Below are 26384 nucleotides of genomic sequence, written 5' to 3' on the forward strand. Positions count from 1 at the left end.
TCCAGTTTGGTGATCACAAAACAAACATATAAACTTTCCGTTTGAAATCATGTAAGGTGAGAAACACATGAGAAAATGGAATAAAGTGATTGTAGAACAATAAACAAGTCTAACGAGTTTCCGAAGCCAACAGGCCTTGTGAGCATATGTGAAAAGTCCATTAGCCATGATCGGAACATTACAAGCGAGATATCAGAATCAAACTCAAGAGTGTGGAATAATGCGTGGACTCACACTAACATGAATTATGATTTTGGACGCAAAGACGTTTAGAAAGGATGCTTCGTAACATCATGATTTGTGATATATGTTAAAAGACTTAACATAATTAATTTGGCTATCAAAAAATAATTTGTGATATCGCGCGAGTGATATCAATATACCAAAAAATGTAACGTAATTATTGTAAACAAATTTAATTGGCTTCCAAGAACGAACATTATATATACAAAACTAAAATGTCTAAGAACGAACATTATATATAGTTAGATGTATAATTTCTTCGGATCAACGCTCATTTCTTGGATTGTCAGTAAATTATCAGCCAGTTGCCAAGTCAATGAGTTGGATCCTGACCAGTACTGATCCTGACTACATTATAAAAATAAATACTGATCGAAACTACCTGCCACAGATCTAATAAAATCAATATCATATTTGTTATTTTTAGAAAAACAAGAAAAATAATATCATATGATAATGCGATATCTAGTTGGGATATGAATATGGTACCATGTCTTCATCCGGCACCGTACTGTCTATGCCACGTTTCATCTTAAACAAGGCATTGATGCCATCGATGGCGTTGGAAACCAGTTTTGTTTATTTTCTACATGGAATGAGTATACGTTTATATATTATTTTGTAACATAAATATGTTTTATTTGTCAAATATTCCCTAAAAGATACAAGTCATATGGTCGATTGAGACGCAGAGTTTAACATTATGAGAACACAAAATATGCATAACAATTTATCTGAACACATAACGTCAAAATATCCTATTGAATAAAGCATTTGGTTTGGTTATACCAGTGTTCGTTTCGTTTATCTCAAAAAGTTAGTTCATTGTTAATATTGATAATGATAGGATGGACGGCTGATGATTGTCACAAGTCACAATCGATGAATCATCCTCTATTTTTCAACAATGAAATGAATTCTGATAACGATTACGACATCTTGATTCATGTCTTATAAACAGTTTCTGACCCGGTCTCCTATTGCAAATATTTGATTATTAGCTGTTGTAATTCTTATTTAAAATCGTTGAGTTTTTTTTTTGGTTTGTTAATTAGTTAGTAATATTGACATGCCGATTGTGTGAAAAGCTACTAACTTTTGGTTAATATGATGGAAAACTATGGCAAATCTTGTTCATAGAATCTGTAAAAACTAAAAACGAGACAACCTTATGTACTTCTGAATCCAGAAGTGATTAAAGAAAATTTAATACTCCCTCTGTTTTTAAAAGATGCATATTCTAGATTTTTCACATATATTAAGAAAACTCATTAAATATGCATTGTTTTTTGTGAATAACAATTTTCCATAACTTTGCCAATAGAAATTTAATAAACACCATTAATTTTTTTGAAACTCACAATTTTTCATAAAATTTAGGAACAGGAAGTATAACTAAAAGTTAATGGTCAGAACAAATAGGAAACTATAATAAATGATAAAAGAAATGGAATTAAATTTATGATTAGGTAGCACCATAAATAAACGACTATGACTAAAAGTCATGCATGGATCTAATCGTATCACTTAGTATTTAATAATGCTAGAACTATCAAGGACGATAGAATTGATTACTTATTTGTACCAAAAACAAAGGAAGAATAAGAATTACTTCTAATAGTGTGTGTGTGTATACAATGGGGATAAAATATTTGAATTTTTCTAATAATGTTTCAAAAATGATCAATGTTTTAGAAAAAAATTATTTCAAAATATACACTTTTATTAAAAATAAGGATAAATTTTAAACTTCAAAAAAATTAATTATGTTTATTAAATTTTGATTGGTTAAAAATCATGGGAAATGGTTAATCACAAAAATAATCAATTCATATTCAAAATTTAAAATATTTTACTAATGTGTAAAAACTCAAAAATATACATCTTTTTAAAAGGGAAAAGTATTTTTTTATCTTTGGTTCCATACATATAGAAGTATTTATTAATGTATTTTATAATCCCACCAGTTAATTAAATACTAATGTTTGGGAACACGACAAAAGAGCTCGAGTTAATAAATTGCTTTGGTTAATAGGAGTTGGATCCTAACAACTCTAGAAGCATAGATCTAAAACTATCCTTGTGCAGATTTATTGTGCACATATATAAACATGGAATGGGTCACCATCCACATGCATGGGTAAGTCTATGAAGTGTGAGTTATATATGTAAGGATATGTACAACTCATTGTTGCAAAAAAGAAGAAGAATGTGTTCAATCTAAGAACGTGCGTAGATGGGAAGATAGTATGCAGCTCGTGTTACATATAACGTGATTAGTTATTAGTTAGCGAGGTATCGTTTAGGTTGCGAGAGGCTGCTAACTTTATATTTTAGAACAAGAAGATAATTACACTTTATAATAGGTTACCTATTCAGAAACCTTGCATTGGACACATAAATATTGGATGTGTATGTAGATAGCTAGGTACTCCATTTATGGATGTTTTGTTCTTCATTAAATATGTAGCCAACTCAATAAGTCCTATTACTTTACAAACGACCAAAATGTCATTCAATGATCCAAACTGTTAACGTTATCCAAGCTTTAACACAGTACAGTTTGACATTCTTCTCTCAGTTCCCATTCTTTTATGTAACTGAACTTTAAAGCTAAAAACATTTTTCGAGTTATCAATCACATCTTTTCTTTAGCAGATATTATATAGTAAAATTTGAGAATGTAATGTTTGTAGTTGATTTTTAGCAGCTTTTTAAAGAGTTTGGAAATTTTAGTTTTGAAACTTTATATGATATGAGTAATTTGGATGATTACATTCCTTCCACAAGTTTAGTTTGGTCCAAGTCTCTTTTTGTAATATTCTATGATCAGAAGGGTGATATTGTCTTTTCACTTAGGTGTGTAATGAAATTGAAAGAAGGAATGGCTTGCAGTGTTGGCAATGTCTTTGTCTCTCTTTCATTCACTCTCTTCCTTTTTACACCAAAGAACTTTTGTAACCTCCAAAACGTTCCCTCTCTATTTTCGGCGGTTAAGCTGCCTCTATCTCACCTACCAGAAGAAGAAACCCAGAAACTAACCACAGAGTTTGAACCTTTACCTCTTCTCCTCCATACCCTTTTGGTCACAAACACTTTGTGGAACAGAGCAAATGCCGCTTGTCAGGGTCGAAGTGAGGAACGTTTACGGTTTAGGTAAAACAGAGCTTCACAGAGACGTCGACCGTGAAGACCCTAAAGCTGTTCTCAATGGCGTCGCCGTTTCTGGACTGGTTGGGATCTTGCGTCAACTTGGTGATCTCACCGAGTAAGTGTCTTCAAGTCAACCCCAAACTCTCTGTTTAGTTTAGTTTAGTTTAATTTAATTTTTTTTTTGAAACACCAAATACTATTTTATTTATATTTTAGTTAGTAACTTCATAAAATGTATTGTTTTAATGTGATTTGATTTAAGTGAATAAACCCTTAGTTATGTTGTGTCTGGTCCTCTTCAAGTGCTTAGCTTTTAGCTTATAGGTTCTAAACAAATCTTAATCAGTAATTGTCGCTTTCAGGTTTGCAACAGAGATCTTCCATGGGATACAAGAGGAAGTTATTCTTACATCTTCAAGAAGCAATAAACTGAAGATGAGACTGAAACAGATAGAAACTACTGTTCCTTCAATCCAGAAGGCAGTGCTTGAACAACCAAACCACATACAATTTGCTTACACTGGAGGTGTGTTTTTTTCCTTCTCGTCTTGTTTCTCTTGTCATTCTTCTTTATTGTCTGATTCTTGTTTAGGCTTAGTTGTTTTAAAAAAAAAAGTATTTTTTTTTTTGGACCAAAAAAAAAAAAAAAGTATATCCTCTGAGTTCAGTGTAGGCCCAAGCTCACATGCCTTTTTCACTGACTTCTTTACTTAAAATACTCTTTTTAGTTTACAATTTGGTAATTATGTCAGTAGTCTTATATAGATCACATGGTGAGAGCTACTAAATCTCTTCCTCTTGGATCTATATTTTAGTTTATAATTATTTCAGTTATTATCTTAGTGAAAGTTGGATACCATTGAACCACTAGTGTTTGACATCAGAATAATCTATGGAGGAGTAGACTTTATTTGCTATAATGAATCAATTGAGTTTATGCGGTGTGGCAATGATATGATCATGAAGATGATTACTATTATAATATAGTGAAAGAATTGAGTATCAAATGTTGCTTCAGGTCTTGAGTGGCATCCTCGTATACCAAATGTGCAAGATTACTTTGTTTATGACGACTTGCCACAGTTTATCATGGCTCCATATGATGATTGCCGTGATCCTCCACGGTTGCAATTGCTAGACAAGTATATATACACACCTTACTCATTTGTTTTTGGTATCTTTTCAGTTTCTGTTATGCTTATTATTGTGGTTATTTTCAGGTTTGATATAAATGGTCCAGGGTCTTGTCTCAAACGATACACTGATCCTACTCATTTTAAAAGATCATCAAGAGCTTCTAAACATCCAGTGATTAAGGTTTGTTTTTTGAAGATTTAAATCATATTCTCGTTGAGTGTTTCTTCTTCTTAACGGTTTTATTCTGCTTTGTATATGAACAACGCAGAAGAAGAAATCTTTGCCTAGGAGCCGAGATGTATCGCGTGTTGCCTCAATGGCTAACCAAAGTGACAGGTAAAGAAGATTACATTGTGGGTTTGACATTGTTGAGATGTGTTTTGTATATGACTCAGAACCTGACATTGTGATATGGGTTTCAGGAAGACGTTGACTTCTTTAAGCTTCAGTGGAAGAACCTCTTCCTCTAAAACTGCATCAACTGTGGAAACTGAGTCCAAATCCGACTTGCAAGATCATCGTTCTTGCTCTTTTGATTCGAGAAGTGGTGGAGAGAAACTGAAAGGTGTATATACACCTTCAAGGTTTACACCAGGTCCTCGGACCATTGCTTCAGTTCTGTCTGAAAGTGAGAGTGAAAGTGAAGATGCTACTGATGATAGTCCTTCTCAAGATCTAACACCTCGTGGCTCTTCTTGTGTTAGTTGGCGCGAGAAAGCTGAGATAGTGGAAGCTGATACTCTAAAACTTGAAACAGATGAAGCTCCTGAAGTAATGGAGACTAATGCTGAACTGGAATCAGGACTAAAAGAACATAGAGTGGTTGAAACTGTACAAGATATCACACCAAGGGTAGTGGAAATGGACAGTGAAGATGAAACTGAAAGCGAAGAAGATGATTTTGTTGACGCGCTTTACACCATTGATTCGGAATCTGACAATGACCAAGAGGTTCAGAAGCAAATCTCCAATGAGATTACAGAAGAAGAGTTTGATAACTATGTGTGTGAGAAAGAAACAGAGAATGTTTCGAACAGCTTTGGTCTAGAAGATGAGGCAATGTGTGCTGCTGCATCAGAGCTACATTTATCCTCACCAGTTAGTAAACCTGATGAGATGATTCATCAAGATCCATGGGAGGATTTAGATATGAGCAATGGTACTACTCATAGTTATTCCAATGGCTTCTCAAATCCATTGTATGATACTAATGGTGTTCAAGAACATCAAGAATCAGAAGATGAGAGTTCTTGTGACAACGAAGAAGGGACTCAGTTATGGACTAATGGAAATCTTTTGGGACTGAAGCCATCGAAGCCGGAGATTGAAGAGGAAACCATCAAAGAGACTGATGCTGAAGCCTTGCAAGAGCAGCCCTTGAGAGAAGCTCACAAGGCTGATTTTGACTGGTTTACTTCATCTCCTCAACTTGATCACATGAAAATATCTTTCACTCCCTCAGAAACCTTGCCGAGTTCCGAACTGAAGCTGAAACTTCCAGATGAATACACGTTTTCTTCCTTTCAGTTGGTGCCAGAGACTGGTGGTGGTACTTCACTTCCTGATTCTGATTCAGACAAGGACACTTTCTGTAGAACCTCTTCTTACGTTTCAGATAACAGTGACAATCAATCTGTGTCAATCTCTGAGCAGCAGTCGGATGATGAAAGAAAGAGCCAACAAGAGCTTTATGATGATTCTTTCCACAGAATCAATACTGAAGCTTCTTCTCTCTCAGCTCCCTCTTCACAGTTTGAAACATCAAATGGTTATTTAGCTGGAAAGATCTCTTACCTCCAGAATCCAGCTGAGCCTTTACCGCCACCTCTCCCTCCGTTACAGTGGATGGTTTCAAAGGTACCATCGGGTAGATTCGAGGATAACAACAAGCAGTCTTTTAAAGACACTCTCACACGCGCATTGGAGCAGAGAAGTTCTTTATCTACAGTCAAGAAAGAAGAATCAAACAATGTCACTGCTTATGATCCTAAGCCAGATAACAACAAGCAGTCTTTTAAGGAGACTCTCACACGCGCATTGGAGCAGAGAAGTTATTTATCTACGGTCAAGAAAGAAGAACCAAACAATATCATTACTTATGATCCTAAACCAGATAACAACAAGCAGTCTTTTAAGGACACTCTCACACGCGCATTGGAGCAGAGGAGTTCTTTATCTATGATCAAGAAAGAAGAATCAAACAGTGTCATTGCCTATGATACTAAACCAGAGAACAATGTGAGGGATTATAAGCAAAGTCATGGCAATGTAAAAGAGACAGAAGCTGGAGACTTCTTGCATCAAATCCGAACGAAAGTGAGTCTTGTTCCACATAAACATTTCATATATAAATTGTACTCTCGTATCCACCAACATCCTTTTGAATCATAACAGCAATTTACCTTGAGACGTGTGGTCACTACAAAGGCATCATCATCAGAAGCTACGATGAACACCAACTTCAGTGTGATTCTAGAGAAGGCAAACTCCATCCGACAGGTTTCAGCATTTACATTTTGATCTCTCTTTCAACTCGCAAGTACCACTTCTGTCCTTGTATAAAGCATTAACACTTCGTACTTGTGGTCTCAGGCTGTTGCAAACGACGATGGAGATGGCGAAAGCGATACATGGAGCGATAGCGACACCTGAGAACTAGTGCAGTTCACTAATACAACACATTCATTCGGTTCCTTGTGTGTTTATTGCTTAGTAGATAGCCGATTTTGTCCAACGTTAATCTATCTGTATGATCTTCAACTTAAACTTAGGTTCTTTAACAATAATCGTCATAACTATAGCACAGAATAAAACTTTATTTTCGATGCCATTAACAATTGTGCTTGTAGTAGAACAGTTCTCAATCTAAATCAATTGAAAACAATGCTTAAGATGTGATCAAATACTAACAAAGAGGACGAATACATGATGAGATGTGGAGTTAAGAGTTTGACCATATATGATCTCATAAACTTAATCCACAGGAATTTCAACGTCCATCTCCGGTTTACAACTCCCAAAGACCTGTGACATTAGAGGAAGAAGATGTAGCATCAGAATCCTATATTACAAATAGGTCTAATGAAGACAGAAGATTATGTCTGCAAGCAAGCTGTTGTAATTCTGATGATACAATCATATCAAACAAAGATATACATTATGTACCTTTATGAAATCCTCTAGTGTTAGGAAAGATTCATTCGTGTAGCCTGCTTCGTTCAGAACCTGGCTCAGTACTTGCTACACCATAAAAGTAAAACGCAAGACACATAGTGGTGAAAACACTTGTTTGTTGAGTTTTACTGTTTTATACAATGCTCACGATTCTAACTATATACTAATATAATGTAGTCACTACTTAAAACGTGAACATATGGTATATCATTCATTGCCAACCTTATAAGGTGGATTGCCTAAAAAATGGTTACCAACTTTCTATACATTACCTCTCTTTGCTCATCGGACATGAATGAGCCCGATAAGTCACGCAACACTTCCATGATATCTTTAAAGGAGACCTTCCCGTTGCAGTCCGAATCATACACTTGAAAGATCACTGAAACAAGCAAGTCTGATGATTTTCAGATATACAATAATATAGTGAGAGTGAAGATGTGCTAAAAATTGGATTTTAAAGGAAACTATTATCACTTACGTTTAACCTTTTGTTTAAGACTAGCCTTGGCACTGAAAGCAGACAAGAAGGCCACAAAATCCTTAAAGTTCAAACCATCAACCATCTTAAGCAGCCTCAGAGAGAGTGGATTCATGGCGAACTCAGGGACAGAGAGAAACTCATCAGAAGATATAAACCCCTTTGCGTTGCGATCTAACTGGCAAAACCTTTGATACAGAGAGAGTATCTCCTGCTGCTCAACTGAGAAAGAAACACACAGACAGCATCGAATCTTGGACCAAAATAGAAGAGACAGAGAGAGAGAGAAGTGAAGACAAATCTCACATAGATCCTGGCAATGGCTCTGGACCTCTTCGATGTCGTATTGAGTCAGCATGGAGGAAGTGTTCCCCATTTTTCTCGAATTACTAAGCCAGAATCAGATTCAAATCACTGAAAGGAGTAACATTTTCATCTTAGTGTGTTCCTATACAACTCCAAAACATGCTAACTCTCTGAGAAGATTCTTAAAAGTGTGACGAGAAGAATCAAAATGAGCTACAAAGATACCAAATAGTAACAAGACTGAGTATCATCCATCTACACAAACTGCAGGAGTTTCGATAAAACATGTAAAGCATTAAGCTTTCGAAGTCATCAGCAAGTAGGAACTGTGGAAACATCGAGAGAAGAGAGAGACCAAGCCTAGTAAAAAATGAATGACATGAAACACAAATTGAGATTTGAGTGTTACAAAGAGAAATGGAGAGAAACCCACGAGCTGGAGAGACAGCTTCAAGCCTCTTGAACAACGCCGGCAAAATTTTGGCTTCTCATCCACACACACAAACAAAACGGAGACTGAAGCTGTTGAGATTCGAAGACGAGAAAGATGATCTAACCGACGTCGTTTTGCGGTAAAAACAAGTAGGCCATTATTAGAAGAGAAACACAAGGGAAAGATGGGTTATTATGTAAAAACAAAAAGGCCCAAGGCCCAAATATTAAAAGGCCCATTAATATATAAGATTTGGATGAAACTAGGAAACCATTTTTGCATTATCTGAAGCAGCCGGATCATGCTCTCGGAGAGCAGCTCTAGACTTGGACGCACGTGTGACCCGAGGAGAAGATACACACATCAAGGAATACAAGAAAAAAAGAAGCAAGCTTCTTTTAGGTGAAAAGAAAGAAGGAAGGTGTTGTAACTTGTAACGCTCGCGCTCGCTCATTCGACTCGTAGATTAGAGCAACTCCATTGGTGAACCTCTTTAGAGAGGTTCTTAGCAAAAAAAAAAATTTTTTTAATTAATTTTGTAAAGTTAAGGATTTCCAATTTTTTGGGTGTCCATTGGTGAACTCCAAAGTGGGGTTCTTAGAAAGCACCAATTCCAAAATCTAATTTGAAAACCTAATTTGAAAACGAACCCTGTATCGATTTGAAAACCTAATCTAATCGAAAACGAACACAAACGAAGACGAAAGCCCCAAATCCCAAATCGTCTTTGAACCCTAACGAAAACCCTTATTTCAAATCGATCCCCAATTCGATTTGTTAATCAAAACCGAAAACAAATTTGACAGGAAAACAACATCGAACAAGTAGCAATCCATAAATCGACGGCTAAACAACTAGGAGAATCGATTTTCGTATTGATTTACCTAAGAACAAAGATGCTCCCGAATCACCAAATAATCGCCGTCGGTGGTTTTTTTTTATTTCTCTCACGTCGAATAACTCTTTTTTTTTCTCTAAACCAAACTAGGGGAGAAGCACTTGCCACGTACTTTAGAGTTCACCCCTTAAAATTGTTATTTAAGAGGCACCTCTAACCATCCCACTTAATTATATTATTTATTAAATCAAAAACGGTTAAGAGGCTTGCTTATGAACCCCTTATAAACCAGCGATGGAGATGATCTTATGTTCTTTACGACGGGGTGATGTGTTTAATTTTTTGGAAGTTCGAAAGTGGTCTTTTTACTAACTATTCAATCAACATATGACTTTTATCCATACTTTATCTTCATTTATACAATATCGTAAATCATTTTTTAGATGATCACTCATTTTTTCCATTACTCTATCTCAAACATGTTTAATTTTAGAAATTTTTTCTATATGTGTGACTGAAATAATAAATGCATTGTGTTGATTTTATCAAATCAATTTTCTTAAACTTTTAATATACCACAAACAGGATGTTCGGGATGTTACAGTTGTATTCGTTGTTTTTGTTGAGTGCCGCCAAAAGAATATTGATTCATGGTGTTACTATACGGTGGTATAAAGCATCGGTGTCTGAAAGCGTTGAGTTCTTCATCCTCGTCAAAACTATCGAAGACACCATATGGAAAGAGACATCAATACCCAGAGAGAATGCCAGAATTCAAATCAATTACACTTGCCTACGAGTGGATGAGTCAGCGCAGAACATTTTCGGCAACATATTTTTTATATTTGGTATTGTTTTTTGGGGTGAACCTCTAGGTTCATTAACCAATAGGATTGTGTTATTTTATATTTGATATTTTTTAAAAAAAAGATTAAAATATTATCAAGTTATATTATGTTTTTAAAATAAAAAGGTAAAAAAAATAGTAATAGTTATGTTTTTCTTTCTTAAAAATATTTTTAACGTCGTCAGTAAAAAACTAAATCCAAAATCCTAATCCCTAAACTTTAAATCATAAACCCTAAATCCTTGGATAAACAGAACCTTAAACCATTGGATAAATAAACACTCAAGAGATTAGGGTTTAGAATTTAGGATTTAAGATTATAATGTTTTAGTGTTTAATGTTTTTTAGAGTTAAGAATTTATCCAATGGTTTAAGGTTTACCCAAAGATTTAGGGTTTATGATTTAAGTTTTAGGGTTTAGTGTTTTGCTAACGACCTTAAATATATATATATTTTTAAAAAAATTTGTAACTACTATTATTTTTTATTTTATTTTTCCTTTTTATTTTAAAAACATAATATAACTTGAAAATATTGTTTTTTTTAAAGATATCGAATATAAAATAACGAAATCTCAGTGGTTGGTGAATCCAAAAATAATTTTTGTTTTTTTGTGTCAAACAAAACAAGTATTGCCAAAAACTATGAATTTATATATATATGGACATGGCTTTAGATAAGTATGAAAGAACCAATTCGCTTTATTTATTTTTTACTTTGTATATAGCTTTTAATTTTTCCTAAAAAAAATTTTGCTGATATTTTTAATATTTAAACAGAATGATAAATGTCGGTAGTTATAGATATCACTCGGAATCCCTTTTTTTTTTTTTTTTCACTGGTATTATATTCAACAAAAACAAAGTTTAAAACAAACAGGCCCAGAAAAAAGGCAGTACAAAGAAGCCCAAAAGAAAAAACAGTACAAACAAAAAGATAAAGGGACCAACAAGAAAGGCCTGCGACACGAGAACGCCAGAAGCAGCCCATAACGTTGGCCCAGACACAAAAGAGCCCAAAGGTGAGCGATGAACAAATCTGATGACTCGCTACCACGTGGAAGTCTCCGAACTAAGCGGGACAGGTGGTGGAAGAAACAGAGATATCACTCGGAATCCCAATGTGTATAGGATACGAAAAATAAAATATAAAACCTCGTTAAACCCTTCTTTACGCGGATAAATAGCTTTGGTGTTCTATATCTCTTCAAATTCTCCAAAGCAACGCTTCTCAGAACTATCTCTCATCGCCTGGTTTCGTTTATTTCCAACAGTAAGTTTTGCTTTGGCAATTGTACAATATTTTAGACATCCATCGCTCTAGTTCTACCTTTTTTTTTTCTTTAGTTCTACTTAGGTTTCCATAGATCTCTTCTTTGGCCGCTTAGAAGATAGAGGAACCCTTAAAGTGGGAATTAGCTCATGAAAATAGCTACGCTGCAAACTAAAATTTAAGAACTAAAGAACTGATCAGTTCCGGTTTTGAAACCCTAAGTCTTGTTTCATACTATCCAGGTTCAACTGAAGAACATGGGAGGCGTAGAAGATAACCACTGGGTTGATTTGATGATAGATAAAATCGGATTTGCACTAACCAAGGTTGACGAATCGATTCAAAAGGTAATTAGTATCGTTCTTCTTCTACCTGATCTTCTTTTTTTCGTTAGTCTCTTCTGCTTTGATCTTTATATGATGTTATGTGCCCTAAATTTTACAAGAGTTTATATGGTACATAAGCTAAACTTATATCTTCTTTTCATCATCATCAACGCAAGAAAATTGATGCAGCTTATATTGTAGTTTATTCATCTTTTGTTATATATGATCGATCACTCGTTACATCAAATTAAAAAAAAAAAACTTTTCTATCCAGCTTCAATTCCATGAGACATTTTATATGGTTCATTCATGAACCCTAAACACGGTCAAAACACATTAGAAAAAAAAAAATAGAACTACTCATTACTAGTAGTATTAGAAATTTAACGCCTCTAGTATGTACTGTGACCTAATACCTTTTACTCCGATTTGTTTTTTCGTTTTTATTTTAACAGAGTATTGAACTCTGGAAAGAGTTAACCAAAGACATATATGACGAGCAGCCTACACATGATACAACCGGACAACCAAACGATGTTAAATCCGGTGAAGAAGATTCCTCTCAGGATAAATCTGTCGCTGAGGTCAAAGAAAGACCTATTCAACACTGGGCTATGCGCCTTGGTGAGGCCAAAGAATCACCGAGCCAACACTGGGATATGTGTGGTACGTTCTCTACAGTTATATTATAGTCTTATAATTCCTTTTGAAGTATCTTTTGGTTTCCATGATTTCCCACTTCGTTTCTTGACGTTCAAGTATGAACTGTAATTTTTTTGTGACAGCATCAAAAATTTCAGAGAGTTTGATTCAAGAACGAGGGGATGATGAAGTTGATGAAAAAGAAAAAGAAGATGACGAGGGTACAGTTTCGGAATCTAGTGGTGAAGAAGACATGTGTGAGCTTACTTTGGGTAACTCGGTCTCGAGTGATCGCCCTAATCTTCACCATCATCATAATGAAGAAGCTAGTACTGTAAGTTTGAAGCAATTCTTTCACAGCTTTATTATATCCAATTCAGGTAACGTTAATCAGTTGCTAGTTTGGTTATTGTCTTTTGACTTAATATTTGGTGGTCAGGGTTTGAGTTTGACGTGGAAAGATGGTTATGGGCAATTAAATGATGATGATTATAAATCATGGAGTGATGATTATGAAAGCTTGTACAAGTTTTATCCTATGATGGCCCCTCTGGGGTGGTCCTACATACCTCCTGGGCTCCCTCTCCATAAAGAAAATAATGTAAGTTTGAAGCATTTTTATTTCACATCTTTATATCCACCCTCAACAAAAACTAGATGGTATATCACCGTAACGTAATCGTATTAATGAATCTGGTAGTTCTAATCAGTTGTTAGTTATTATTATTTTCTTTGACTGAATCTTTATGATTAGCCTTTATATTTTAAGAGGGGGAATCCTTATCATATGTCAACAAATGATGATACGTCTTCCAAACAAGATGATGAATCATGTGAGGAAGAGGAAGAGGAAGAGGAAGAGGAAGAGGAAGAGGAGGAGACTAACTTGGAGACCTTGGAGACGAGCTATAGGCATAGCCCTAGTGGGTACCATCATCGTAATGAAGAAGACACCGTAAGTTTGAATCAGTTCTTTACATCTATTTATATCTATGCTTACAAGAACTAGGGGAATTCATTAATTCTAATAACTTGCTAGTTTGGTTTATTTTCTTTGATTTAATCTTTATGGTTGTATCAGGATTCGAGAATTCGTTGTAAGCAGTTAAGGAGGGCGAGAGATGGTTATGAGCTGTTAAAGAATGATGACACGTCTTCCGAAGATGAGGATTCATGGAATGAAGATGACGTCAAGGAATATTGGAGGCAGAAGTATAGATTCATGAGCGATGCAACTAACATATCACATGATGATGATATTGATGATGATGACTTGTCGGACAAGTTACAAGGATTTGTGGATGTGAAGGAAGAGGAGATTGAGAATAAAACGGAATGTGGCGAGGTCGAGACCCTTTCCACAGAATGTGATTGGGTTTTTGTGACGAGGGATTAGGTCTTTGATTTTTTTGGCATATTTTATGTAATCTGAATTCGAGTGTTTATACTTTATATCGGCTTTTATGGGGTTTTTTTTTCTTGCGGTACGAGTTAGATTTTGTTAGTTTTTCGGAATGTTTAATTCGCAATTCCTATACCCTTATCAACTATATTATCTTATTCTTACCAAGTGTTGTGTTTTATAATTATCATCATTACTTTTTCTTTGCTGAACTTGTTTTTCATAAAACCAGAAATTTTGAAGTGTTTTTTTTTTCTGTTAACTAAATTTGATGCATTATATTATAAAGATAACAAAAGTTAAAACTGTTAAACAAAAAAACTGATAACATATGAGAAGATAATAAAAGTTTCAGCTAATAAATTTGTTATATCTGATTACAATCACAAGAAAATAGAAAGATTAAGATGCTTGATGTGTCAAAAGCTATTTCTTTAGGAGTATTAAGGCTGAAGGAGTATTATGTGATGCAATGAGGCTAGAAGTAGGTACTTCGATGACTGTTTCAGTCACAAAATCATTCACAACAAGTGAGAAACTTGGTTTTTACATAATTAGGCTGATTAAGAAGTAGAGGCATCTTGATTATGTATGGAAGCCTTGGCTAAAGCTTTAGCGAACTAGTCCTTCTCTCAGTCTTACTATATCAGTATATCCCTGCCACTCTCTAATGCTTTTTTTTTATCAATCTGTAATGCAGGTCTGCAAACTTCCTGTAAGTGTATAGCCTCACAAAAGTCATACATCTTGTTGCCCTTAATTTTAATATTTTTAACAAAAAAATTAGCATCACTGATACTAATCCACAATATATATCCGGGATAAGATATCTATACTATTATCTATGAAGTGATTTTGCTGATTTGTCACATTCTCCATGATTTAAGCTAATTTTGCTTAATTGTCATATTCTTATTAGTTTTTCGATTAAATCATCATTTTATTAATTTAAATAATATAAATATTTTGATTTCTAATTAATTTATTAATATAAATAATATAAATATTTTGAAATTTCTAATTGGAATTATGATTATAATTATTTTAGCTTTCACAAAATTTTTATTAGTTTTTAGCTTAAATCATTAATTTATTAATTTAAATAACATTACTATTTCAAACTTTCTAATTGGAATTACAATTATTATTATTTTAAAAAAGATAGGACTAATTCTTATTTTCATATGATGTAAGATGTTTTAAACTCTACTAGATTTTGATCCGTGCTTTGAAAGCGCGGATTTTATGGGTTATATAACAAGTTGGATATGAGATAGTATTTTGAGTATATTGTGTATTATTATGTTATAAAGTCATATTATATCGAATACATAAATTTATTTAAAATTATATAACTTATGAATAGGTTTATTCAAGATTTTATATACACTCTTATGTAACTCTTTCTTAAGTATTAAAATTTTACCTAAATTTGATAAACGAACCAAACTAATACGAAATACAGGTTGAGGTTCGGGATTGGAAAAAAGTACCTATTAGATTTTTTGGACATGCGGGTCTCTGTTGGACTCCGAGTATCCAAAGTAACTAGAATGTTTTGTTCATATTATGTATATTTGAGTAGTTTATATATGTTATGAGTATAAAAATATTATTGTAAATTTTGGATTCGCGTTTTATGTTATAGTTTCAGGTTTTGGGTAAATTTCAAAATTTAAAAATATATTTAAAATATTAGATATTTTTTTAATGAAAGGGTCCTAATACTCAAACGGAGCTAGACTCATTACGTAGCCAAATTACATAGTAAATTTTACAGATACTTGAATTATTGACTCAAACTGAACTGGAACTAAAAAGAACCGATCTGAACAAAAAGAAAATTCAAATACCTATTACTATTATTTATGAAGTGATTTTTCTTAGTTGTCCCCTTCTCCATGATTTTAGGTAATTTTTACTTATTTATCATCGCTTATTACTTATTTGTCATATTTTCAATAATTTAAGATAATTTGTTTATTTGTCATGTTTTCAATAATTATAGTTTTGCTTATTTTTCATATCCTCCATAATTTATATTATTTATTATTTTTATGTTATTTATAATTTTAGTTAGTAATTTTATTTATTTATAATAATTAAAATAATTTTAGGTGGTAATTTTAGTTTTGCTTATTTGTCATATTTTCCATAAGTTTAAGTTATTTTTATTATTTTCATGTTTTATTACTTTTAGAAGATTATTTGTCATATTCCATGATTTAATTTAGGCTCAGTCATTAGTTTCAATAAATAACTTTGTGAATTGTTAGTTTTGAACATATTTAGTGATTATTTAATAAATGTTTTCATTATATTCATAGATAACTATTATTAACAAGTATTAATTAAATAATTTTGCTCATATTATGTTTACTTTTGATATAAAATCTTTTAGTGTTTTATTTATTATTTTTAAAATAAAGTTTGCTTCCCTTTTTTACCACTGAATTATCTTATGAATCAAAATATAAGTCCAGAATATAATCTCTCGCGGTTAAAAATTAAATAAAAATACACCTTTTACTAGATATATATAATTTATTACTTTTAGTTTATAATTTTTTATTAAATAGGAGTATGTTTTTAATTATTGTAAATTTGGTTAATATGTGTCAATATGAACTCCGAGGAAGAAGAAATTCATATAAAATGCAATTAAGACTTTGATGAAGAGGGGTTTGATTTCATAAGCTTCATTAATAATTTGGTAATTATGATTTATTTGTAGATTTACCGTCTATATTATTTTTAAAGTAATAATAAAACTTTATTAGATAATTGTAATGAAGATACTTTTACTGTTTTACATGTGTAGTTTAATGATAGAATAAATAAAAGATTTTACAAATACCAACCATTATTTATATTGTCATGTAATAGAAAAAGTAAATTATATCTCTACTTAATTTTATATTTGAAACTAATTAAATAATTTAGATTAAAATTAAAAATTATGTTAAAATTTGAATTAGTTAGATATATATTAGTCCGCACAAGTGTGCGGGCCACCATCTAGTAATATCTTTATTTTCACTTAAATTTAAATTGATTAACCAAATAGATTTAGTTATGCACTGAAGGATAATTTTTCTATTTTATTTATGTTAATATCGATGTTTAATAAATCAGCAGACGTTAATTAAACGCTTTATAAATAACTAACAACTAGACATATTATTCAGGGCCTAGACAAGATTTAGATATTTACATATATATAGTTTATATTTACATTAAATATTTTAGTATTTGAGTTTTGTTATAAAATTATTTTGATGAATTATTAACATTATATATACAAAAATAAACTAGGCAAATACTTTGATTTATACTAACATTACTTTTTAGTTTGACTAATTTAAATTTATTTAGATCCATTTAAATTAATTTTGAACAGTTTAAACCGAATTAAATTGTATAGCTCCGATTCTTAAAAATTCATTTTTGATCTGAATTGCCGTTTAAACCAATTTTAAACCAATTATGCACTTAAGGAGTTTGGGGTACTGCCAATTGCGAGAGAAAAATATCTGACGCTATTGAAAAAATAAACAAAAGAGCAAAAAGGGTAAAGAGAGAGAAATGTTTCATTCTGTTTCAGTTCGGTAATGGCGGAGATATGCTTTTTTGGAGGTCTGGTCCATTATAAAGCTCAATCTCCTTCGTCTCTTCATTATCCTTCTCTCTTCCGCTGCAAACCCCATCACTATTCTCTCATGTCCGCCTCCGTTTCAGCCGAATGCCACTCCTCCACCGTGGACCCACCTTCTCTCCTCGTCTTCTCAGGTGATCCCACCTTCTTCCCTCTCTTCCTGGCTTCGTGGGTTTCCGTAAAGTTTCGATTTTTATAGTCTCTTACTGTGAAAGATCGTCACTTGTTGGATTAGATCTTGACCAATTAACGATAATTTAGACAGCGTTCTTGAAACAGGACATTTATTTGTTATGTTCTCTGCTGATTATCTCTGTAGAGCTTGCTTCATTTTCCGACATATTAAAAACCTTACGTTGAAGATAGCTTAAAAAACGTTATATTTGTTGTGTTGAAGGCGGCACTGGATTCAACGGTGTGGTGGAAGAGTTGAAGAAGATAACAACCAGAGTGGCTCATGTTCTTCCTGTCTCTGATGATGGAGGAAGTACTGCTGAGATTGTTCGTGTTCTCGGTAAGGTTCCACCACTACACAACAGTGTATAAGACCAAGCTTTTGTGTGTTTTAGCTTCTTTGTCAAGAATAATGTAAACATGTATCTGCTGTTACTATAGGCGGACCAGCGGTTGGTGACATACGTTCAAGATGTTTGAGGCTGTCTGATGAAAGTACTTCAGAGGCACTTGCTGTTAGGAGGTTGCTCGGTCATCGATTACCTATTGATGCGCATAATGCCAAGAAAGATTGGTACTTTATCCATTGACTCTCTTTCTCTAAGCCTCACGTTACAGTCAAGCATCTCTTCTATGTACAAAGAAGTCCTATGAACTTCTCATTTTATTTGAAAAGCTCTTGATAGTTACTATGGTGAAAGGTATTATTGTGCTGAGTTAGAACTTTGACAGGTACGATATAGTGGAAGGTAACCATTCTCTATGGGATGGTGTATCAAGACCCTACAGAGAAACAATCCGAGCTTTCTTAATTTATTTTCAGAATGAGGTATAATGTTAACTGATGCTGTTTTGTTTCATGTACATTTTTCTTACTTGACATGTTACTTACTACACAGATTCTAAGAAGACCCAATGATTCATTTTGCTTCGCTAATGGAAGGTACTGAAGAGATCTTATTCTCACACTTCATGTCTGTATTGTTAAGTAACTCACTTTGAAATTGTATTATTTTTTGTTGTAGCATTGGGAACTTCTTCTTTGCAGGAGCAAGGATCTTTTTCCAGTCTTTAGACGCTGCCATCTTTCTCTTTTCACGTGTTTCAGAGATTCCTTGCGACAGTCTGGTCCTCCCAGTCATATCAACCAATGATAGGCTCACTCTAGGATGTGAATTACAGGTAATCAAAGCTTGCTTCATCTCTATTTTCAACTCCAACAAGACTCAGGTGTTAAACTTGACTGCAAACTTACTTTTAATTTGTAGGATGGGACTATAATACGCGGACAGAATGAGATCTCTCACCCAACCAATGGGACTATACAGACCGTTGACAAGGTCTATTACTATAACATTGTTACATTGAACTCTTTACATTTGCTTACATATGACTCTTTTCTATGTTTTCTAGTAGAGACATTCTTCAACTCTTCCATCAAAGATAAAGAGAGTGTTTTACATGTCAAGCGAAGGTAATAATCTCCTTCATGAGGTCTTCCCACCAGTTAACCCAACTGTCTTGGACCAGTTGAGAAGCGTGGACTGTATAGTTTACGCTATGGGGTCTCTGTTCACTTCCATTTGCCCATCACTGGTAAAGAAACCTGCAAGTGAACTTTTTGTGCAGCAAAGGTAGAGTTTTTAAATGACATGAGTCTCTTGTTCTGTTTCCTTCAGGTTCTGCTTGGTGTTGGGGAGATTATCTCTTCAAGGTCATGTCGTAAGGTGCTTCTGTTGAACGGTAGCCAAGACCGAGAGACAAGCGGCTTTACTGCTTCTTGCTTTGTGACTGCTATTGCTGACGCTCTCAACAGAACTCATGGAGATCCTAATATCCGTCTCAAGAATCCAGTGAGTGATTCTGCTGCTATATCAACACTCTCTTGTTGTCTTTTTTGTCTGACTTCTGTGTGTGTGCAGCCTGGATATTACATCAACACTCTCTTGGTGCCAAAAGATGGAGACATAGCTGTAGATTTCAAGCAATTGTCTGAACAAGGAATCAGTGATGTTGTTAGTATCTCTCCCACTTTCACTTGTTTCCATGTTTATGTGCGCAACAAACACTTATTGGTGCTTTCGTTCTGTTTGTTGCAGAGAGTTGTGGAGAGTGTTCGTGACCCAAAGCACGGTGTCTTGTTCAACCCGAGCTCACTGATAAACACACTAGCCAGTTTGGTGGAGTAAATAGTGATTTCTTTAGGCCAGAGCTGGTTTCTTCTTTTGCTTCCGAGATGATTATATTCATAAACGGAACAATGATTTTTTTTTCAGTTTTTTATTTGATTCTTTGCGGACTGATTTAAAAGTAAATGAAAGTCTCTTTCTTTGGAAACTGAATCATCTTTTGCAGTGTTTGTTCGACAAGGTGACCATGGGACATATACATGTATGAACGAGGATACATGATTGTAGTAGACAGACAATCAATGGCTATAGATGGTGGTTAGAAATGTATGATTGTATTTTGAAAATGTCACATTAGTGCTAAAAGGCTTTCTTAATTCTTATGAATAAAGCATATGCATCTCTGTACTTCACTTGTTTCCAAATATATGTGCACAACAAACAGTGAATGGTCTTAAGGGGAAGATAAGTTCTTTTTGCATTAGATACTCGTTTCAAGTGGCTCTCTATTCATTATGGAGGGTGAGGAATAGCATAGGACATGGGGAGAAGCCTAAGTCTATTTCAATAATGAAGAAGCTTGTTGACAAAGAAGTAAACAACAAGCTTAGTTTACTAAGTAGACAAAGAAGGAAGGGAATGGAATGGAGCTTACAATATTGGTTTAGAACTAGAGTGTACGTAGTTCTTTGATAGAAACCATGATTAAAGAGTAGTAAAGTTTTGATAATGTCTATATTTGATGTAAAAAGACTTTTTTTATGAATAAAATTTAATATTCATTCAAAAAAAATACTGCTTTCACTCACTTTCATTTTTTGTCGGACTGACATAAAAGGTTATGAATGGTATAATATATTGATAAATTCACAACTTATGAGGGACAAAAGTGAAACTTGAAAGGAAAAACCAATTTCTTGTTTTTTTTATATTGGTAACTAGAGGAGTATCAGCCCTTCGCACATAATATTGTTTTATTGTTGTTAAAAGTATGATTTTTTTAGATAATGTAATTATGTGGTCACTTTTATTTGTTAAGAACATTATTTGCTATTTTTATTGTGTTATGTAGTAGTAGTAGTGATATGTTAATATATTTTGTCTTTGTTTTTTCAATAATGTGTTTTGTGTGTATAATACTTGTTAGAGCATCTCTAATGTAAAATTCCATTTTTTCTTCCAAAATGGAGTAAAATTGCTTTAATCCTACTCCATTTCTCATTCTATAATGGAGTGATGAACCAAAAAAAAATAAATTGCTCCATTTATGGAGTAAATTTCATTATGGAGTGAGATATGAAGTTGAGTTGGAACATTCCTAACTCCATATTCACTTTTACTCCATTTTAGAGGAAAAAATGGAATGGAGATGGAGATGCCCTTAGTACTGAAGTGAGCCTCTAATGTAAAAATAGATTGAATTTCAATAACTTTGCATTTATGCATTTGCTGATTCTAAAATTAACGGTTTCAGCTTCAAAATTGTCTTTTTATTTTTTTCATATTTTTTCATATTATAACTTTTAAGATATTTTTTGCCTTCTTCCCATATTTTGATATTGAGCCGTCAACATCTATGTATTTTGTTTATCTTTCTGGTATGCGGTGTTTCTCACCATCACCTAAAAAGACTCACCTCGTGCTCTTGTTCTTTATCGCCTTCTTCACCTTGAGATTTCTGCTATTTGTCGTAGATCGGATTTAGGAGTTTCCAATTGTGCGGTTGTTTCTCGCGTCGTTTAGGCTGTTTCATTCAATATTGGTCCCTCCTATTTTTCCTTAGATTTCAGCTGATGTTAGGAATTATATCTCCTTGGGTTAGATCAGAATTTTTAGTTGTCTTTTGATGTTGTCTTTCTCGTTGTTGGCTTACCGTCAATAGTCCTTGCTCGTCTTGGTTTTTAAGATCTAGTTTTTGATGATTTGATTTATGTGCTTTTTTTCATAGCTCGAGGACGGCACAGTGTATATTGCTGATTTGTTGGTGCTTGATAAAGCTTATTTGTGTTTTGGGGATTACTTTGTTTCAGATTTGTTCTTTTTATCTTTTTTATTTATGTTTGTTATGGCCAAGACACTCTATGGTACGGTAAGGTAAGTTAGTCTTCGGTCTTGATCTCTTTTCAGCTCCAAAACTTTATTGAGTTAGTATTACTATGATATTTTGTTTTTTTCAGTTGTTGAGATTTTAAGTTAAAATTTGGTTATTTTGTGATTTTAATAGTTTAATAAAAATAAAATATAGTTTGTAAATGAAATAATAGAAAATAGTAAAAGTAATAAAATAATGAAAGTTTATGATACTTTCAGTTGTGAATAAATTAAACATTTAAAATATATTTATATTATTTTACTTATTTCTTGAATTTTAGTGACCAATAAAATAAATTTTCAAATTACGATGAATGTTAGTATGAGAAAGATTAGATAGTGCATAATTAAAAAATGATGGACTAAATTGGAATAACATAAAAAAAAGATCTAAAATACAAAAAAATGAGGACATATGTCGAAAAATCCCCCAAAGAAAAAAATCAACTTTATATATATATAGATGGCCAAATAGAAACTTATTCATTTCTTTATTGTCAGTTAGTTCTTATGCAATAATTTTTGCCGTTTGAATACGTGACTCTTATAAGCCAAGTTGAGAGACACAAGTATAACAGATATAAATCTGTAGGACGAATATGACGTATCCATTGGAGCCCATGCTCCGTTGTTCCTCCATTCAGTGATTGCACAATATAATATATTTGTCTATGACAATTTGTTTTGGTTGCGGATATGACAAACAAATCAACTTTCTAACAGAATTTATTACAAAAATTATGTAAAGTACACGCCACAAAAGAAAATGTATTGTACTTTCTTGTTTTTTTTTTTTTGAACTGAGGCTAATACTTTCTTGTTTTTAACATAAACTATTCTATTTTTGACCAAAAACATATAATACACTCTAGAGGATCCTAACAAAAGAATATTGCTTGGTGAGATCTCGTGAAATACAATTGGACCCAGGCCAAGAATTGTGTTCTGATAGTAAAAAGGAAAGTGATATTAAGTTTTTAGCTGCATTGGTTTCGTTAAAAGAGATTATATAAATTTTTTTATATAATTATGTTTAGAATTTTGGAGTGAAACATAAATACGATTATGGACAGTATCTTATCTATTTTGTACATATATATTTGCATGCCATTCATTAGTCCAAGTTATATAACATGATAAATAATATATTTTTTCAAAACATAATCCATAATTTTGGGGAATTTTTCTCCAAGTACAAGCGAAAGCGAGAACTCCAAGTGGGAAAGAAGATCTCCCTATAATATTACTCACGGCGCAACGCGCAAGTAATGCAAAGTATTAACATCACCCTCAAATGGATTCAAGTCAACTTGCATTTGCTTACATATGATTGGATCTCACTGTTTAATCCTAAATCTATAAATACTCTTCCTTCCATCCTCACTTCTTCACCACAATACAACACCAATAATCATAAGCAACAACAAAAAAAAATACAACTCTTCCTTCTATTTTCTCCATCCTCAAAAAGCAAAATGACATCGATCATGTTCTTGCTCACGGCTTTGACTATTCTTTTCATGAGTTTCAGAATTACTCAAGCGACGTCTCGAACCATAACCTTCCACAAGCCGTCGATGGTTGATAAACATGAGCAATGGATGGCTAGATTTTCTCGCGTTTACCGTGATGACCTCGAGAAACAGATGAGACACGATGTGTTTAAAAGGAATTTAAAGTTTATTGAAGACTTCAACGAACGAGAGAACAAAGGCTACAAGCTTGGTGTCAATGAATTCGCAGACTGGACCAACGAGGAGTTCCTAGCAACGCACACCGGGCTAAAGAATATAACTAGAACTTCCCCATCCATGGTGGAAGATAAAACGATGTCGTCTAGGTCTTGGAACGTCAGTGACGTGGTGAGCGGGAGCAAAGACTGGAGGAGTGAAGGAGCTGTCACTCCTGTCAAGTACCAAGGCCAATGCGGTAATGAATATTTTCAAAAATTATACATATAACTAAAACATGGTTTAGAAAATATATTATAAATTAAAACAATGCAAGATATTGCCCCCAATATATTATAACTTGAGTTCCAAGTTAAGTTAGGGCTTAAGTGAATAGGTTCGTCCCTTCTATGAGAGCATCCATTTAATCAGAAATCTATCTATGTACAGGATGTTGCTGGGCGTTTTCGGCTGTAGCAGCAGTGGAAGGTGTGACTAAGATAGCCAGCGGGAATCTTGTATCTTTGTCCGAACAACAGCTTCTAGATTGCGACAGAGAGTACGACCAAGGCTGCAACGGTGGGATAATGTCGGATGCTTTCAACTATATAATCCAAAACCAAGGCATTGCTTCGGAGGAGTCTTACTCTTACCAAGGATCAGACGAGAGATGCCGGTCCAATGCAAGACCCGCTGCACGGATCAGCAGTTTCCAATCAGTCCCTAGCAACAACGAGCGAGCCTTGCTTGAAGCCGTGTCGAGGCAACCTGTCTCTATCTCGATGGACGCAAGTGGGGACGGGTTCATGCACTATTCAGGGGGAGTATACGACGGGCCTTGTGGGACCAGCTCGAATCACGCGGTTACATTTGTTGGGTATGGGATGACCCAGGACGGGACGAAATACTGGCTGGCGAAGAACTCTTGGGGGGAAACTTGGGGAGAAAATGGTTACATTAGGATCCGTAGAGACGTGGCTTGGCCTCAGGGCATGTGTGGTGTAGCCCAATATGCTTTTTATCCCGTTGCGTAAGCGTCTGTTTTTATATAATTTATACATACCCTACAATTCAAATGGAAAGTACGTCTACGGTCTATCAAAGTGATATATTATAATAGTGTCTTCATTACTTGATTAAATATTGGTGGCGATGCGGTTTACGTCTACATCGCATATTTTTTGAGCCACATAATTGTAATGTATTCTGTATCGTTCTGTACCTTGCATGGCGTTGATGTAACTGATAATGTATTTATTTATGAAAAAGTGACGTTTAAATAAAGTTATTATTGTTTTTGTGCACAAAAAAAAAGAAGTTATTGTTTAATCGTTTATATCATGCAAGGATGGGAATGTGATTTATCTTGATTAACTAAGATAACATGCTCACATTATACATATAGGGGTGGAGAATGTTGGATAAGCTTCAAGAGAAAGCTTAGGAAACAAGTTATTCATAAAAAGGAAAGATGAATAACAAAACCTATTAAATTTAGGATTAAGATAAAGATAAAATAAGATTCCTAGATCATGATGTAATAGGACAAGTTAAGGGTTTTCTATTATCTATATATAGAGATCAAATTGTAAAATGATCTCACAAGAAAAGAAGAAGAAAGTTAAGAAAGATTAATAAGACAAAGCAAGAGTTTTATTAAGTTTGTGTTCATACGATCATACCAAGTTCAGATTCTGTGACTTTATTTAGTATCAGAGCCTGAGTTAATCAAATCATGAGTGATTCAGAATCAAAACCAGCTATGAAGATAAACGCGCTACCTCCCTCTGTCAAAACAACAATGCTCACAGCAACGAACTATGCTGTCTGGTCTTTAAGAATGAAGGTTCTATTTAGGTTTCATGAGGTATGGGAAACCATTGATCCAGGATCAAAGGACCAAAAGAAGAATGACCTAGCTACGATTCTCTTGTTTCAAGGAATTCCAGAGAACTTAATCCTACAAGTTGGTGAGCAAGACTCTCCTAAAGGTATGTGGGAAGCATTGAAAGCAATGAATATTGGAGCTGATCGAGTAATAGAAGCACGCCTGCACACACTGATGATTGAGTTCGATCATCTGAGAATGAAAGATACTGATTCGATAGATACGTTCTCAGAAAAATTATCAGAGTTTGCAGGAACAGCTGCATCACTCGGCCATACGATAGAAGAAGCAAAACTAGTAAAGAAATTTCTATCGTGTCTGCCAAGCAAATTTCTTCAGCTCTCAGCAACACTAGAACAAGTTCTTGACCTAAACAACACAAGGTACGAAGATGTGGTAGGTCGCCTCAAAGCGTTTGAGGAGCGCTTGCGTGGAGAAGAAAGAATGTGAGGAGAGAAACTTGAAGATAATGGCAAGCTCCTCTACTCCGATCATGGAACCAAAGGCAGAGGACGAGGTTCCA

The 26384-nt window shown here is 33.9% G+C and overlaps 6 protein-coding genes across 14 annotated transcripts in view; 5 read left to right on the top strand and 1 right to left on the bottom strand.

Annotated features, from left to right (window-relative positions):
- Window positions 1–26384, top strand: part of LOC117134085 — a 905201-nt gene that overhangs the window by 280647 nt on the left and 598170 nt on the right. The gene's annotated exons all lie outside the window — the stretch shown is intronic.
- On the top strand, window positions 79–7363 carry LOC103867482 (protein SCAR1). The gene is made up of 8 exons (XM_009145557.3): window positions 79–3511; window positions 3759–3922; window positions 4415–4538; window positions 4617–4713; window positions 4802–4869; window positions 4956–6849; window positions 6928–7032; window positions 7126–7363. Exons 1-8 carry the CDS (start codon window positions 3357–3359, stop codon window positions 7183–7185), a joined length of 2667 nt encoding a protein of 888 aa, XP_009143805.1. The 5' UTR covers window positions 79–3356; the 3' UTR covers window positions 7186–7363.
- On the bottom strand, window positions 7326–9923 carry LOC103867480 (calcineurin subunit B). 6 transcript variants are annotated; one of them, XM_033291829.1, is made up of 6 exons: window positions 8928–9085; window positions 8495–8602; window positions 8189–8410; window positions 7980–8104; window positions 7699–7773; window positions 7326–7557 (listed from the first exon to the last, which is right to left on the bottom strand). In XM_033291829.1, the coding sequence occupies exons 2-6, from the start codon at window positions 8562–8564 to the stop codon at window positions 7507–7509; spliced, it is 543 nt and encodes a 180-aa protein (XP_033147720.1). In that variant the 5' UTR covers window positions 8565–8602; window positions 8928–9085; the 3' UTR covers window positions 7326–7506. The 6 variants fall into 6 exon arrangements, with proteins under 6 accessions (XP_033147720.1, XP_009143804.1, XP_033147721.1 ...); XM_009145556.3 differs by having other exon boundaries at window positions 7980–8089; window positions 8928–9084; XM_033291830.1 differs by having other exon boundaries at window positions 8904–9071.
- LOC103867483 (protein starmaker) lies at window positions 10170–14602 on the top strand. 3 transcript variants are annotated; one of them, XM_009145558.3, is made up of 7 exons: window positions 10170–11884; window positions 12127–12231; window positions 12666–12876; window positions 12996–13186; window positions 13292–13453; window positions 13607–13807; window positions 13934–14602. In XM_009145558.3, the coding sequence occupies exons 2-7, from the start codon at window positions 12142–12144 to the stop codon at window positions 14246–14248; spliced, it is 1170 nt and encodes a 389-aa protein (XP_009143806.2). In that variant the 5' UTR covers window positions 10170–11884; window positions 12127–12141; the 3' UTR covers window positions 14249–14602. The 3 variants fall into 3 exon arrangements, with proteins under 3 accessions (XP_009143806.2, XP_033147654.1, XP_033147655.1); XM_033291763.1 differs by having other exon boundaries at window positions 12996–13453; XM_033291764.1 differs by having other exon boundaries at window positions 12996–13453; window positions 13622–13807.
- Window positions 16301–20428, top strand: LOC103867484 (uncharacterized protein YNL011C). 2 transcript variants are annotated; one of them, XM_009145559.3, is made up of 11 exons: window positions 17718–18043; window positions 18307–18423; window positions 18525–18657; window positions 18816–18912; window positions 18983–19026; window positions 19109–19265; window positions 19352–19423; window positions 19500–19679; window positions 19763–19936; window positions 20006–20098; window positions 20183–20428. In XM_009145559.3, the coding sequence occupies exons 1-11, from the start codon at window positions 17866–17868 to the stop codon at window positions 20270–20272; spliced, it is 1335 nt and encodes a 444-aa protein (XP_009143807.1). In that variant the 5' UTR covers window positions 17718–17865; the 3' UTR covers window positions 20273–20428. The 2 variants fall into 2 exon arrangements, with proteins under 2 accessions (XP_018514290.1, XP_009143807.1); XM_018658774.2 differs by having other exon boundaries at window positions 16301–18043; window positions 19763–20098.
- Window positions 20847–25266, top strand: LOC103867485 (ervatamin-B). Its single transcript, XM_009145560.3, has 2 exons — window positions 20847–24232; window positions 24424–25266. The coding sequence occupies exons 1-2, from the start codon at window positions 23572–23574 to the stop codon at window positions 25005–25007; spliced, it is 1245 nt and encodes a 414-aa protein (XP_009143808.2). The 5' UTR covers window positions 20847–23571; the 3' UTR covers window positions 25008–25266.

The sequence above is a fragment of the Brassica rapa genome, chromosome A05 (assembly GCF_000309985.2).
Source record: "Brassica rapa cultivar Chiifu-401-42 chromosome A05, CAAS_Brap_v3.01, whole genome shotgun sequence".
NCBI lineage: Eukaryota > Viridiplantae > Streptophyta > Magnoliopsida > Brassicales > Brassicaceae > Brassica > Brassica rapa.